The sequence below is a fragment of the Phyllobates terribilis genome, unplaced genomic scaffold (genome assembly GCF_046119375.1).
Source record: "Phyllobates terribilis strain yellow unplaced genomic scaffold, ASM4611937v1 Scaffold_9__5_contigs__length_417890890, whole genome shotgun sequence".
Classification (NCBI taxonomy): domain Eukaryota; kingdom Metazoa; phylum Chordata; class Amphibia; order Anura; family Dendrobatidae; genus Phyllobates; species Phyllobates terribilis.
In genome coordinates this window covers 310,235,144-310,251,955 of record NW_027362769.1, presented here as the reverse complement: position 1 = coordinate 310,251,955, position 16,812 = coordinate 310,235,144, and the positions used below count along the sequence as shown (strand labels likewise).

Here is a 16,812-nt window from a genome sequence, read left to right as displayed (position 1 = left end):
AGACATCAGCCCTGATCCATCACATACCGGTGAAACGCTAGTGAAGGCAGTAGGCTACTTGGGAATCCCTTAGAGGTGTAAAATCTCCACATGCCCTGGGTATCCAAGCATTAACATCAATATTCGATGAATTTGGCCAGGGCTCCCACAGGAGGTGAAAAGATGGCAGCACTTGGCCGTGCTCTCCAACCCAGGCATCAGGTACTGTAGGTTAACAGGACTAAGATAAGGCGGAGAGAGACATCCTAAGGGCTGATACTGATCTGCGAGAAAAATTGGAGAGTGCAATCCAATAAAATAGAGAAAGACTGCACTCTATTGTTTTTCTATAAGTCCCTGCTCATCTGCTATATTTTGCTCAGCTCTGATCCTATAGAGACTGATCTGAGAAAAAAATCGTGGCATGCTGCATTTTGCCGCATATATCAGACGAGACTCGCCAATGCAAGTGAATGGGTGAGGAAGGAGGGGGGGGGGTAATATAAAAAAAAAATAAAAAATATATCGCACGGAACTCTGACCATGTGAGTGCTGTCCAATTTTTACAAAGCGGTCAGTGACATATATAATTAGTGCACTATGTGTGTAGCTTACTGTAGTTTAGAAATAAATTAATACATTTCAGAAAAAAATGGCATGAGTTCCCCTGTCGGCAGAGGTTTATAGCCTGGGAAGGGGGTAATACCTATGGAGCTTCCCAGGTTATTAATATCAGCTCACTTCGCATTTACTGGTTATTAAAATTGGAGCCCCCTATAATTAATAACCAGCAAAGGCTAGGCAGACAGCTGATTTTAATACGCTACGAATGTGACATGGATAATTGCCCCCTCCCAGACTATAAACATCAGCTCTCAGCCGCCCCAGAAAAAAAGGTACATCCATAAGATGCGCCAATTCTGCTGCTTGGCCTCAGCTCTTACCACTTGCCCTGATGCGGTGACAAGTGGGATAATAGGGTAGGGGTTGATGTCAGCTTTGTATTGGCAGCTGACAGCAAGCCTAGGGGTTAGTAATTCTTGCATGATGCAACAATTGACTTCCATCTAGATGTAGCAGAGCTAGACGGGTCTATAGACAAACATTATCTTCACGTCGGGGACAGTTGAGAATTATGTTGCTTTATTATTTTATTTTGGTTATAGGTGACATGGACTTCAATGGATTGGGCATAAAGGGGAGTATAAGGGTTTTGATTAAATTTAGATTTAATCAAAGGAGTCCGTGTCATTATATCAAATAAAGGAATTTATTCTGGGAGTTTGTATTTTTTATAATTTGACTATGAGGTTAGTTATCTTATATACGCCTCTCTATTGCTAACCCCTGGGCTTGATGCCAGCTGCCCAATACAAGGCTGACATCAACCCCAACCCCATTACCTTACTTGCCACCGCCTATTGGATGCGCCTTTTCTGGGGCGGCTGAGAGCTGATGTTTATAGTCTGGCAATAGCCATGGCCCCTTCCTAGCCTATTAATATCAGTCCACAGCTGTCTGTCTAGCCTCTGCTGTTTTTTTTGTTTTGTTTTTTTTTTTAGGGCCCCCATTTTAATAACCAGAAAAGGCTAAGTATCCAGCTGTGAGCTGATATTAACCCCTTCCCGACCCGTGTCACACCGTTTGTGACATGGAAAACAGTTCGTTCCCGACCCATGTCACAGCGTCTGTGACATGGAGGGAAAGAGCCCCTGCAGCGCCTGCGAGCGGGGTCGCTCAGGTGTCACAGTTGCTACTGCAACTGGACATCCTGAAGTCGACCCCCCGGGGGGTGGATTAACCCCCCCCGTGCCTGGGACCCCTCCGATTGGCAGTTTCACTAAAAGTGAAAATGAAACAGCCAATCGGTATGAATTAAATATTTCACCAATGAAAATTAGTGTAATATTTAAATCTGGGCATTGCCTGATGCTTACAGCATCAGCCATTGGCTGGGGGGAGTGTCACCTCTGTTCCCCCCCTCCCCCCAGATCTGATTGGGGGGCTAGCGTCACATGGATACTAGCCCCAATCAGATATGGAGGGATGGCTGAAACCTCCCAGCACCTTCCCAACCCTAGATAGTCTGCTGCGGACCCCCTGCTGCGGACCCCCTGCTGTGGACCCCCTGCTGTGGACCCCCTGCTGCGGACCCTGTGGATCGCGTCTGCCGCCGCCACCGCTGATCAGCGGTAAGTATTGCCGCCACTCCCCCCGACCCCCCCCTCCACCCCCCCCGCCCCCTCCACTTTCATACCTGCACCCCGACCTCCGCTCCCTCTCCCACGTCTTCATCCACCGGCTGCTGCTCTCCTTCTGACAGCCGGTGGACTGTGATCACAGCAGCAGCAGGCTGTAAATGCCCTGCTCCTGTGATCAAACCCACCATCCCCCAGTCCCAGTGATATCACCCCCCACCTCCCAATAATCACCCCCCCCCAGTGTTCACCCCCCCCCTGTTCCCAGTGATCACCCCCCCCCCCCCCCGAAAACCCAGTAATCAGCCCCCTGCTCCTGCCAGCTCCTGCTCCCCTTTCTGCCCCAGTAATCACCCCCCGATGCTGCCGGCCTCCTACCCCCCCTTGCTGCTGCCGGCTCCTGCCCCAGTGATCACCTCCCTTGCTGCTGCTTCTGGCTCCTCCATCTCCTCAGCCCCCTCCTACGTCTGACCGCCCCCTACGTCTGACCGCCCCCTACGCCTGACCGCCCCCACACGTGACTGCAGAAGGTTACACCAAGCACACACACGTACACTCACACTATAATAAAGTTTTGGTTTTTTTTTGTTTTTTTTGTGTTTTTTTTTTACACACGCACAAAGCACACAAAATGTCCCACCCGTCCCAGTCTAGGGCGTACTCAGCTGAGGAGGCTATGTCAGGTTGGTGTGTGTGTGTGTGTGTGTGTGTGTGTGTGTGTGTGTGTGTGTGTGTGTGTGTGTGTGTGTGTGTGTGTGTGTGGTGTATGCACTACAATATACCACACCGCACACCAACCTGACATGCACTACACAATGGTGTCCGCTAACAAATTGGAACCCTTTGCGTTTGGAGAGTCCCTGTGTGCCCAAACATTGGAGCTCCCCCACAAGTGACCCCATTTTGGAAACTAGACCCCCCAAGGCACCAATCTAGATGCATAGTGAGCACTTGGAACCCCCAGGTGCTTCACAAATTGATTCATAAAAATGAAAAAGTGGAAAAAAAAACACTTTATTTTTACGGATTAATTTGTGAAGGACCTGGGGGTTTCAAGTGCTCACTATGCATCTAGTTAAGTGCCTTGGGGGGTCTAGTTTCCAAAATGGGGTCACTTGTAGGTGAGCTCCAATGTTTGGGCACACAGCGGCTCGCCAAACGGGACATGGTGTCCGCAAACAAATTGAATGGAAAATCGGCTCAAATTGTTAGCGGACACCATGTTGCGTTTGGAGAGCCCCTAATGTGCCTAAAAAGTGGAGCTCCCCCACAAGTGACCCCATTTTGGAAACTAGACCCCCCAAGGCACCCATCTAGATGCATAGTGAGCACTTGGAACCCCCAGGTGCTTCACAAAATGATCTGTGAAAACAAAAAAGTACTTTTTTTTCACAAAAATTTTCTTTTAGCCTAAATTTTTTAATTTTCACATGGGTAACAGGATAAAATGCATCCTAAAATATGTTGGTCAATTTCTCCTGAGTACACTGATACCTCATATGTGGTCATAAACCACTGTTTGGGTGCATGGCAGGGCTCAGAAGAGAAGGAGCGCAATTTGACTTTTGGAGCTAATTTTCCATTCAAAAAGTAAAATGGCGCTCCTTCCCTTCTGAGCCCTGCCGTGTGCCCAAACAGTGGTTTATGACCACATATGAGGTATCAGTGTACTCAGGAGAAATTGACCAACAAATTTTAGGATGCATTTTATCCTGTTACCCATGTGAAAATTAAAAAATTTAGGCTAAAAGAAAATTTTTGTTAGAAAAATAAAAATGTTCATTTTTTTCTTCCATGTGGCTTTAGTTCCTGTGATGCACCTGAAGGGTTAATAATCTTCTTGAATGTAGTTTTGAGTAGCTTGAGGGGTGCAGTTTTTGGAATGGTGTCACTTTTGGGTGTTTTCTGTCATGTACACCCCTCAAAGGGACTTCAAATGTGATGTGGTCACTAAAAAAAATGGCTTTGCAAATTTTGCTGGAAAAAAGAAAATTTGCTGATGAACTTTGAACCCTTCTAACTTCCTACCAAAAATTTTTTTTTTTTCCAAAATTGTGCTGATGTAAAGTAGACATGTGGGAAATGTTATTTATTAACTATTTTGTGTCACATCACTCTCTAGTTTAGCAGAATAAAAATTCAAAATTTGAAAATTGCAAAATTTTCAAAATTTTTCCCATATTTTTGATTTTTTCACAAATAAACGCAAATATTATCGACCTAAATTTAATACTAACATGAAGCCCAATATGTCACGAAAAAACAATCTCAGAATCGCTAGGATCCGTTGAAGTGTTCCAGAGTTTTTACTTCGTAAAGGGACACTGGTCAGAATTGACAAAAATGCCAAGGTCTTTAGGGTCAAAATAGGCTGGGTCCTGAAGGTTAATAGCCTGAGAAGCTCCATGTGTTTTACCCCCTTCCCAGGCTATAAACCTCAGCTCAAGCGGTCCACTTTGACTCTGCTGGTTAATAAAATTAAGGGGAAACCCATGCCATTTTCATAAAATTAATCATTACTAAAGTACATGTACAGTAAGCCAAATGCGCAAAGCACTGATTATATAGCCCACTCACATTTATATCTATCTATCTATATAGATATATATGAACTGAAGAATATTTCCTTGGAAAACTGTGTAAATTACAGAATTACTCATGATAAAATCGAATTGCAATCAGATCGCATGTCAATCGAATGCTAGATGAGAAAAATCTAATTATACCTTCATGATATTAGAATTCCACTTGCATGACACTCGTCCGACTTTTCGGTCCCAATATTGAACCGTTTTTTTTTTATACAGTGACTGGTATGAGCTCTAAAGGATAAAATCAGGTACTGAGCCAGCAGCTTCAAAAGGGTGACCTCAATAGTCACCTAATGTAACTAAAAAAGTACAGCCCTACTCAGGAAGCATCAATCCTGGTGCCTCTGACCAACCAGACGCCTAAATGAGTAAGCTACATGCATCCCATACTGCCAAGGAAAACAAGATTTGCTGGGTAAGTCAGTAACCCCTGTCTCTAGATTAAGAGGAAAAGTTCCTTTTGAAGGCTGGAATCAAGGAACACTAGCTTTTCAGCCAAAAAGACTGAGCATGGCTACCTCCTGCATTGCTTAAACGATGAACTAAGCTGAGAGGCATCTTCCGGAGACAAAAACACTGTCTGGAAGTTAAGGAAGTGCACAAAAGTCCAGCAATTTTGCAACACCAAAAGGTCTTCGTTGATGGGTCTGACCCACCCCTAAGGCAAGATCAGAGACCCATTGTTCACCTGAAATACCAAGGGGTCTGAATTAGCTAGACTGACTCACCTATGACAAGGTTAAAGGTACCCACTAGCCCGTGTGTGCAAGCAGCTAGATGGTGACTCGCAGTGGATAGTGGTCCTGGTGCTAACTGGATTGCCTTTGTGATCAGCCATACAAAAAGGCCTTACTTGTGATGCTGGTTGATGAGAAAAAAATAAATGGTCAGAACAAAGCCGATATAATCAGCAAAACTGATGGTCTCAGTCAGCGTGACTGACTCCTCTCTTAAGAGTCATCTGTCCTGGGACGTGATCAGGGTCCCCTTAGGGCTGGTTACATGCTACCCTGAACTGATGAGACTGAGTTCAATGGTCTGCTGCATCTAGAAAAGAAATCAGTGCATTGACCGGTCTGGCATTGTGATACATCCTGCAAAAGATCTCACTTAGTTGAACCAGCTAAGTTAAGTGGAAATAGCCTCGCCAGGTCTGCTGCCGCATGGCTCGTTTGTGCAATAGAACCTAAATTTGAGAAGACTCTGGTTAAAAAGGTCAAATTCATGCAGAGTACAGTCAGGTTCGCTTGTGCAGTCACATCCTGCTCAGGGGATCAGCCAGATAATTGACCCCACTGTAAGAGTGAATATGAGCGATCTGAGAAGCCCAAACTGTAAGTACCCAAATCTACCCTTAAGGGAGAGAGACCTCATAGCTGCCTACACCATACATACAGCTGAAAGGACTCTGCTGTAGACAAACAGGAGCATTGTCTGGATACTGTGACTCATCTGAACAATACAACCCTCAGAGCGCAATCTGTTTGTTGATCTAACCAACTTTGAAAAGTAGCCAGAGCACTGTAAAGGCCCCGTCACACTAAGCGATGCAGCAGTGATCCAGACAACGATACGACCTGTCAGGGATCGTTGCTGCATCGCTAATACATCACTGGTGAGCTGTCAAACAGGCAGGCTCACCAGCGATCAGGGGAGCAGCGACATCGTGGAAAGAATCGTTCCACGATGTCCTGCTCCCGTTACCAGCCTGCTGCTTAAGCAGGAGAAGGCTGGTAACTATGGTAAACATAGGGTTACTAAGCGTGCGTGTGCCCCTAGTAACCCGCTGTTTACCATGGATACCACTCTGCTACGGTGCGCAGGGGGTTACCGTTCACCTTAGCAGAGTCGTATCCATGATAAACATCGGGTTACTAGGGGCACACGCGCACTTAGTAACCCGATGCTTATCATGGATACGACTCTGCTAAGGTGAACGGTAACCCCCCGCGCACCGTAGCAGAGTGGTATCCATGGTAAACAGCGGGTTACTAAGTGCGCGCGTGCCCCTAGTAACCCGATGTTTATCATGGTTACCAGCCAAATCGTTGGTCCCATTGGTCACACACAGCGATGTGTGCTGGCCTGCGGGAGGCCAACGACCAAAAAATGGTCCAGGACACTTTGCAGCGATCAGCGACCTCACAGCAGGGGCCTGATCGTTGCAAAGTGTCACACATAGCGACATCGCTGGTGAGTCACCAAAACCGTGACTCAGCAGCGATCTCGCTAGCGATATCGCTATGTGAGACGGGGGCTTAAGATACCACTTGTGCTGTCTGGATTGCGACAGGGTTATACTTACTGATCCAGGTCCCTTTAACCCCTGCGCTATGCATACACGTGTGCTATGTGGGGTGGCGGCCAAGCGCTAGTTGGCTTACAGACCTCCGCCCCAGTACCTGCACTAACTGTGTAAATGTACGTTGGTCCGGCCACACAGATGCAAGAGAATATAGACTTAACCATTACAGCCTGTACTCTCCGTTGCGACGTGGGTGAAACAGACTGCACAACTACACCCTGTTACCCAAAAGACATCTGAAAAACAGAAAAAGAAAAATGGTTAACGCCTAACCTAAGACAGGTCTGAAACAGACCTTGCCTCCAACTGACTAAAAACAACTGAAGAGCTTTATGCTAGCAGGAGAGGTATAGTCAGCAGGGTAGGAATAAATTTTCAATTAGATGTATTAATAGTGTCAGCCTCCAGGTGGCACCAAACTATCACATGTTCACTATCTCCCTAGGAGACAAACAAGAAAAGCTTACTACTACTACTACTAGACAGACACCAAACATCAGTGTCGGCTCCTTCAACCAGCTTACACACCCCTCCAGCAGGCACAGATTTAAAACCGTTTGTACTTGAGCAGTAGAAGGGGGGGAAAAAAATGAAACCTCATTCTAGAGCAGGGATGTAAAACGCAAATACACAGAGGGCCAAAATTAAAAACTTGGACAAAGTCACAGAAAGACCTTGATTTAAAAAAAAAAGGGTCTACAACTGAGAGTTTTTACTTATCAACAAATATAAGCACGTCATATGTTGTGAAGGGGTTAAATGTGTTCTCTGGTCTTAAATGACAAGTCTACCTGCAGACTTGTGAATCCTCCCAGTACATGCACTTAGTGCTGTGAGGATTCTCCGATGTCCGCGTCGGAAGCAGTGGTCACATGATTGCAAGTATGTGATATGCAAACTCCTGGTCAGAACCTGACTAGACTGTTTCTGGCATGCTCAATATCAGTATATTGCACGAAGCCGGAAACAGTCCAGTCAGATTCTGACCAGGAGTTTGCATATCACATGCTTGTGGTCAAGTGGAGGACTCACAGCGAGTAGTGTTGAGTGAGTATGTTCTAGTAACCCTTTAACCGAGTACGCTCGGGCCGAGCTCCGAGTATTTACAGCTGCTCGGTGATATGGTTAAATCGCTCCCGTGTGCACGATTTGCAACTGTTTGACAGCTTTATTACATGGGAGGAATGTGTAAGAAATAGGCATTCCTCACATGTAATAAAGCTGTCAAACAGTTGCAAATCATGCACACAGGAGCGATTTAACCTCATCACCGAGCAGCTATAAATACTCGGAGCTCGACAGAGCATACTCGGACAGAACATACTCGCTCAACCCTAACAACGAGCAGTGTGCGCTGGAAAGATTCACAAGTCTGTAGTCACATGGAGTGACGGCATACTTGTAATTTTAGACCAGACAACTAATTTAATGAATCTCAAGTTGACAGTTTGGCACTGCAGTGTAGCTGAAATGATAGCTCCCAAGTATGACACTAGGAAAATGTCATTAACCCTTCAGGTACACAATCCATACTATTTGCTGTAGGGGTGAGCACTAGATTCAGGCTCTTTATGCAGGACCTCCTTCCTCCTGCAGTCTGTTTTGCTACAGAAGGTGTGTATGGGAGAGAGGAGGAGAAGGAGGGGGTATTTGATGATGAATGTTTTTCTCTGGTGCCTTTAAACCCATTAGTGACCGACCCAATTACAGTTGTGCTCAAAAGTTTACATACCCTGGCAGAATTTTTATTTTCTTGGCCTTGTTTCAGAGAATATGAATAACAAAAAAGCTTTCTCCATTCATGGTTATTGGTTGGGTGAAGCCATTTATTGTCAAACTACTGTGTTTTCTCTTTTTAAGTCTTAATCACAACCAAAAACATCCAAATGACCCTGATCAAAAGTTCACATACCCCAGTTCTTAATACCGTGTATTGCCCCCTCTAACATCAATGATAGATGCTGGGAAAGGAAGTTGTTTCTGCGCTTTCTGGAGTCATGACAAACCATTAGTATAGATAAAAATGTAGTTTTATTGTCTACGCGTTTCAGAGTCCACTGACTCCTTCCTCAGGACAACCATACATTACGGGGTAATCAACATACATGGTATAAACACAAGGAAAAAAAAAAAAAAAAACAAAGAACAGAGGGAGGGGTGTGTGCAATCACATGCCTATTATGGTCACATGTTTAGAACAGACCATCTGAAGATATGCAAATTGCAAGTATTTTCTACTAAGTAGGGAACATGAACATATGTTGAAATATGACAAAACCCAAATAATTAAATAAATAAAATTTTAGTATCGACTTGACATACTACTTAGGATGCGAACTGGTAGTGAAAAGGGGGGAGTGGATTTCTACCTGTAGAGCTATAGATTGGTGCAATTAACAATTGTGCTACTGGGTTTATACTAGTTAAAATGACCTTGTAACTAGAATTATATCTGTAAATAAATAATATAATATTGTTGAATTGGTTGCTCCTCTTGTTCTAATATATGCTTTAATGGTTTTATAAAAAAAATAAAATATTTATATCCATGTTCATTTTATTTATTTCAATTTTAACAAAAGTCACTAAAAACACTGAGTTAAAATCATAGTGAGCTCACACTTCACTGTCTGAGGAGCAGGTACAGAAAAAGGAGAATCCAGAGGTTGATCCGATCGCTGCAACAGGAGGACACTGAACTTAGCAGCGAAGGAAACTCCATCTCAAAGAGTGAGGTCAGATGAGTTAGTGTCCATTTTAGGACATGATCAGATATCAAAATCAAACATCAGAATGATGTCAGCTTGAGGCTAAATACCCTGTCTGAGAACGGATTCTGACGAGGGATTTTTACAACAACAACAATAATAATAATAAAAAAAGTAACCGTTTGCTGATGGGACTTGAACCCAAAATTCTGTGTCCTAAAGCCAGTGCACCAACCACTAAGCTATTAACTTAGTTGTAAAAAGCTTGGAGTTCTATTTGGTTTTATGATTTTCAGTGCAAACTTGTCTAAAACTCATTGGGACGTATGCACAGACTGCAAGCAAGACAAATTCAATTGATGTTTGATTCTGATATGCGAGTCTGGTGTGTGACTTTCTTCAAACATCAGAATCATAATGACTTTTAGTCACCCTGAGTATTTTCACGGATGATCTCATAAGACAAGAAAAGCAACCAGTCACTATCATTTGACTGGATAGCGCAATGGTAAGGCATTAGTCTCTGAAACAGTGTCAAGAGTTCAAATCCTGATAGGAATAAGATTATTATTATTATTATTATTTTTTTTTTTTTTTTTTTTAATTATGCCTATTTAGCACACAAACTACAGGGGTGTTTTACTTTTAATATCTGACACTCTGTCATCCTGATGTGTTAAAGAGTTTCAGACATGCTGTCTATTTGCATGGTAAATTACATAGCCAAAGTAAATTGGAATTTCCGCAGCGTAAACGCTTGGTAATCCGTCCCCCATGGTCCCCAATTACAAGCCGCAATGTCAATGCCCATGTTGCAGATTTTTCCGCAGCGTTTGTGCTGCGCTCAAAAATCCGCAGCATGGCCATTAGTTTTGCGGACATGTAGCGTAATCGCCGCCATTGACTTGCATTGAAACGCATAATATCCGTGTAAGTACATTTGTATACACGGATTACATGCGTTTCTATGTGCGGATGGTACCCGAGTGTGGAGGAGAGAAGACTCTCATCCACATCCGGGTACCATAAAACCTGTAAAACAAAGAATAAAATAAAAAATAAAATATTATATTGACCTTCTGACGGCCCCGGCAGCGCTTCTACTCCTTTGCCGACAGATCGCGATGGACTGAAGGACCTGCGCTGACGTCATAGTCATGTGACGGCAGGTCCTAGTGCAGTGTACCGCGATCTGCCGGCAGTCAGAACGGAGCGAAGCAAGACTGCGGGGGCCATCGGAAGGCAAGTATAGATTTATTTTTTATTAAACATTCTTTTACGGTCACACTACATAAATCCATGCCGGTTGCATGGATTTATATAGTGTGACTAAGTTGTCAAGCACTTTCCAAGTGATGCTAAAAACGCTTGGAAAGCACTTGACACCCGCATGCGGAAATGCATGTGAAGAACATTTCACAGCCGCATGTATTTGGCAGGAAAAACGCATGTACAATCTGCATGTGTTTTTTCTGCCAGGGAGATGCAGAAATTTTCTGCTTCATTTCTGCATTGTGGGCACATAGCCTAATACACTGCAGTACTTGTCAGTGATTCACTAACTGTGCCTGTGAGAACCAGTTTATAGCTGGATCTCGCAGGCCAACGTACCCGGAGATCATATGATCTCAGGGTACTATGGTAACCATCGGGACCCTCGATTCTTATCGTGGCGGTCCGACTCTTCCTAAGGGGGTCTTGGGGCCCCCTTCTAACAACTTAAATACCGCTGTCACGATTGATTACGGTTAATATTCCCTGATCGGCTTCAAAACCGGATGAAAAAGATAAACCAACAGTGTTGTAATTTTCAGCCCAGGAGAGCAGTTGGTGTGAGGAATCCCTGCTGCCTTACAGTGAGCCATGAGAACAATTCTCCCATCCATTCCTCAAAGCAGAGGCAAGCTGTGGTCAAGTAGGGATTTACAAGGCAGAGTAAGCTTTGGCTATGTGAGCATGATCAGGTTTTGAAGCAGAATATTCCTGAGCGTTTCAGCATCTCATTGGCAGGAAAAGCCGTGCAATTTGACGCGTTTTTTGAAGCGTTTTTGTACATCAATGAAAACTTTAGTTCCAAAAAGCAATTTTGTGGGACATTGCTTCAATCCTTGGATTACTGTCAGATCTGGGGTGAGTATATAATTTAAATGATTAAAGAAGGTGTCGGCTGTATTTCAAATAAAGTGTTTACTCTGTGTCTGTGTGTTTATTTAACTTTTTACTTTACTTTAATTAGGTTTGGTCATGAAAAGGTCTGATTGACACCTTGTCATAACTAAACAAAAGAGCTAGGTGTCAGCTAATCCCATTCACATTTCTATTCACGTAATTTATGCTGCAGCTGTGAGCTGCTATTTTTTTAGCCTGGGAAGGTGCTATTTGCAAACATGGTTCCTGGCTATAATTAACAGCTCACAGCTGTTTTGTTAACCACTACATCCCCCCATGAACAGCAACAAGCAGTGCTTTGGACGCAGCGTATTTTTGCTGCGTACAAAACACTGTGTTCTAAAGCCATACCTTTGTTGTTGGTACATGTGAATTCACCGCATATAATGACTCTTCAAATCAGTTAAAATGAGCAGCTAAGACTAGCATGTCCGCTACATAAATTGACAAGCTGTGGGTGAGTTTGGGTACGTGAACATGTTTATACAGCGTCAAACCAGCAGCGTCCAGATGTTACAGCATAGTGGATGGGATCTCCAGAAATCCCATGTCCACTATGCATGCATCATAGGCTACGAATCACCCATGGACACTGACACGCAGCGCATCTTTTATGACCGCGGCATGTTAAATTCTCTTGTTGAGTCGGTAGAGTCTGCAACAGAAATTTGACCACTAGAATGTACTCAATGCAGTAAATCCACATGGTTCAGTGAATACATGCGGATTTTACCTGCGTTCCATTGAATGCAACGTTTTGGACGCAGCTAAAGATATGCGTCCAAAGCGCTGCTACGTCCGGATCGTGAGCACAGAGCCTAAGTTTTAAAAAAAAATGGCCTGGGCTCCTGCGTCATTTTTATAAACAGCAGAGGGTAAGCCGACCGCTGAGGACTGATAGTAACCGGGGAAGTGGCCATCAGCCGACAATGATCTCTGGCTATTAATATTAGCCCACAGATGTTTGTTTAGCCTTTACTGGCTAGATTACAGGGGAACCCCAGACAAAAAAATTGATGATGTAGGGTCCCCCTATAAAATCTAACCAGCAAAAGCTAAACAGACAGCTGCGGGCTGATATGAATAGCCAGGGAAGGGGCCACGAATACTAGCCCCCTCCGCGGCTATTAGTATCACCCCTCAGCAGTTCCAGAAATGGCACATCCGTAAGATGTGAAAAATCTGGCACTTAGCCTCCGCTCTTCTCGCTGCCCTGTAGTGGTGGCGAGTAGGGTAATGGGGTTGGGGTTCATGTCAGCCTTGTATTGGCGGCTGACGTGAAGCCCAGGTTAGTAATGGAGGACGTCTATAAGACGCCCCCATTACTAGCCGCATAGTAAAGTGGTCGCTGATTTTTCAATAAAATACACGGCCAGAATTAAGTATTTTAATGAAATAAAAAAAACACACGATTTAAAGTTTCTTTTTATTACACACCCAGTCTCCGAAGCTTTCGATCTTCTGGAAAAAAAAAAAACATATCCCTCACCTGTCCGCCGTCATGACATAGTCCACGATTTTGCCAACGATTGTCCCACGACAATCCGTGTCACTTCTACAGCAGTGAATTCAGCAATCACTTATATCACTCCTGTAGAAGACAGCACTGTACACTGACAAAGTGTAAAATCACTCCTGTCAGTGTATATTACTGCTGAAGGAGTGAGGTCACTGGGCTTCATCAGCTGAAGGATCAGCTGATCAGCCCCGGTGAGCTCACCACCATGGGAGCATCCTTGAGAATGTTCCCACAATGAGGTCACGTGAGCGATCTGCAGATCGCTCAAGTGACTGCAGGTCCTGGCAGCACAGTACACTGCTGGGAGAGAGCGTGCTCTCCGCAGTGTACCGCCGGCCGCAAGACATCACCGGGGAACATGAGGACACCGGGGGGCGCAGAACAGGTGAGTATAGTGTGTTTTTTTTAATTTTACTTTTTTTAACCGCTCGGTAGCTGGCTTGGCTGAGAACTACTGCTCCCCCCCAGCCGCGCCGTTCTCGCTGTTATCAGCGGGTGCAGCAGTCGGACAAGAGGAGTAGTGGTCCTCCTCTCCCGACCCAGGTACCACCCGCAGCGCGTTTCCGCCGCGAATTCGCTGCTAATGGCTTGAATTGAAATGCAGCAAATCCGCAGGTATTGATATTATACCCGCGGTTTTTCTGCGGTTCAATTCAAGTCAACGGGCACGAATTTACAGAGGAAAAGCCCGAACAATGGACATGGGGCGTTTTTTACTGCAATGGTAATCCTATGCGGAAATTTACGCATTATGTGCACAGCACAACAGGATTACCATTGCGATAGAAGGCAAACCAATTAACAAGCGTTTTCGAAGCGTTTCCACTGCACTGGAGCAGAGTAATGCCTTTTCCGCAGAAACAGATTCATGAATACACAGAGGGAGAGTTAACCTGGAAGTGTAGAACACACTGGCGGCTACAAAATTGCACTTAAAGGTTGTATCTACTGACCACCACTTCGACTGAGTGGATGTTTATCACTACAATAAAGGTAGAAGACTAGACACCAATTTTCTGGGGCCTGGAAATACCCATGTATCACTTCTAACATATCTTTCTGGGGAGCTCCTGAATAGAGCTCATACAGGCCAGTGTGAATAGGCCAGAGGCATGAAGCAGTCTCATGCTGCACATAACACATCTGCATCTCTGGCTGCTATGGGCATAAAAGGGGACAAACTTATGGTGTGGCACCCATGCTCCCCTGACCTCAATCCCATTGAGAACCTCTGGAGCATCATCAAAAGGAGTGTCTATGATGGCGGGAGGCAGTTCATATCTAAGCAACAGCTCTGGGAGGGTATTCTGTCCTCATGCAAAACAATTGAAGCAGAAACCATCCAAAACCTGACAAATTCAATGGACGAGAGAGTTCAGAAGCTCCTTTCGAACAAGGGGTCCTATGTGCAAATGTTACATCACCTAGAATAAAGTTTTGAGTTGAAAACTGTTTGATTTCAGTTTGTAATAACCTGCTAATGCTTATAATTTCAAAAATGACCATTTTTTTGTTCTTTATTAAAATGAAAAGGTTGAAAACTCTGCTGTGCATAATAATTTGGAAAATGCATTTTGAGTTTTTTATTTTTTTTTAAAATATACTGTTATCATAGGTAGTTTGTACAAAAACCTTTCAATTGTACTCTAATAGTTATTTGACTGGAAAATAACAATGACTGCAATTCATTTAGGTAATTTGGGAAAATCTGAGAAAATATTATTTGCATAATAATTTGGAACACAGTGTACACAGGTTCTATGGTACCCGGGTCCGGAGGAGAGTCTCCTCCCCTCCACACCCGGGTACATTCCACACATTGAAATGCATGGAATGCGCATCTACAGATGCAGTGATGCGTAATCCATGCGGTCCAATGCAAGACAATGGCGGCGAAAGCGCAGCACTTCCTCAAAATTGGTAGCGCTGCGCTTTTTTCCGCAATGATAATACGCAGCGGAAATTTCGGCAGCATGTGCACAGCACGTGCCGAGTATCATTGGGTAACATGGCAGGCCTTCTACCAAGCGTTTAAACGTTTCTGCAGCGGAATTGCCGCTGCAAAAATGCATCGTGGGCACACAGCCTTAAAGGGAACCAGCCACCATGAAAATGCTATGGACACAGTATGGATCAGCACTCAGCATGGTGCAAGTGGAGTAAAATATGCAGGAAGGAAGTCATTCCTGGCACTCATGTGTTCAGTGAATAATTGCTCTTTCATTTCATTGCCAACTCCAGACAGACAATGTTTCAGGCTGTCGCAGGCTTTTTTTTTCCGCAATTTTCTTGGTTGAAAAAAGCCTGGGATGGGCTGAAACGTCCTTTGGAATTGGCAATGAATTAAAAGAGCAATTATTCACTTAATACGTGAGTGCCGGGAATTACTTCCCACCATGAAAATGCTGTCCAATCTGCAGTAATGTTATAGAGGAGGAGGAATGGAGTACATTCACAGAGTTTTGTGAGAAGAGATTCGGTTTAACCTGTGTTATCTGAACCTTTGCCTTCTGAGATTTTTGGTCCAGCGGGCAGTCCCATAAGTGACTGATACCGTTTTTGTATGTATACAGAGATAGCTAAGTAATTGATTGGCCCACACAAGTTACACTGCATCTTTACTCACAAAACTTTACATCAATCTACTCTGCTCTATAAACATAATACCTGCAGATTGCAATGCATTATCACAATGAAAGGAAAACGTTAAAAATTAAATTTCTAAACGACACTGTGCCATGGTTATAAAATCATCCTTCATACATTAACCACTAGAGCCAAAAGATAATGTTTGCATTTAATTTTACAAAATTCTTTACCTGTTAAGAACTAAAGTACTCAGAGCTTCCCCATCAACATCTTCAGCAATTATTACCAAAGGTTTGCGATGTGCATTAGCAATCTCAAGAGCAGGTACTATCGACTGCACACTGGAGATCTTCTTTTCACTAAGTAAGAGATATGCATCCTGGAATTCACATTTTTGACCTGAAAATATAAGCAGTTCATTCCTATTAAGCCTAAGGCAAATTTAATAGTTTTAAGTCTCACTTTCCTAGTAGCAGCATGCTGAACAGAAAAGCACACGAGGAGCATATATTGCTTGATAATGAGAGCCATTTAATGATTACTAATTGCAATTGACTTCAGAATCTAAGTACTGAGAAAATAAAAAGGACTCACCTTTACTTGTGTTTATGAAATATGGAGAAATGTAGCCCCTGTCAAACTTCATTCCTTCAATTATTTCTAATTCATCATGAAGAGTTTTGCCATCCTATAAAATAATCATTAGCGGTTATAATAAACAAATGGTTTCATGAGTTAAAAGCAGTTATCCAGG

The 16,812-nt window shown here is 43.8% G+C and overlaps 1 protein-coding gene across 1 annotated transcript in view; it reads right to left on the bottom strand.

Annotated features, from left to right (window-relative positions):
- Positions 1–16,812, bottom strand: part of HSPD1 (heat shock protein family D (Hsp60) member 1) — a 182,750-nt gene that overhangs the window by 120,036 nt on the left and 45,902 nt on the right. The window contains exons 6-7 of the mRNA XM_073647951.1: positions 16,653–16,746; positions 16,289–16,457 (exon numbers count right to left, since the gene is read on the bottom strand). Coding sequence (XP_073504052.1) covers positions 16,289–16,457; positions 16,653–16,746 — 263 coding nt within the window. The remainder of the gene's footprint in view (positions 1–16,288; positions 16,458–16,652; positions 16,747–16,812) is intronic.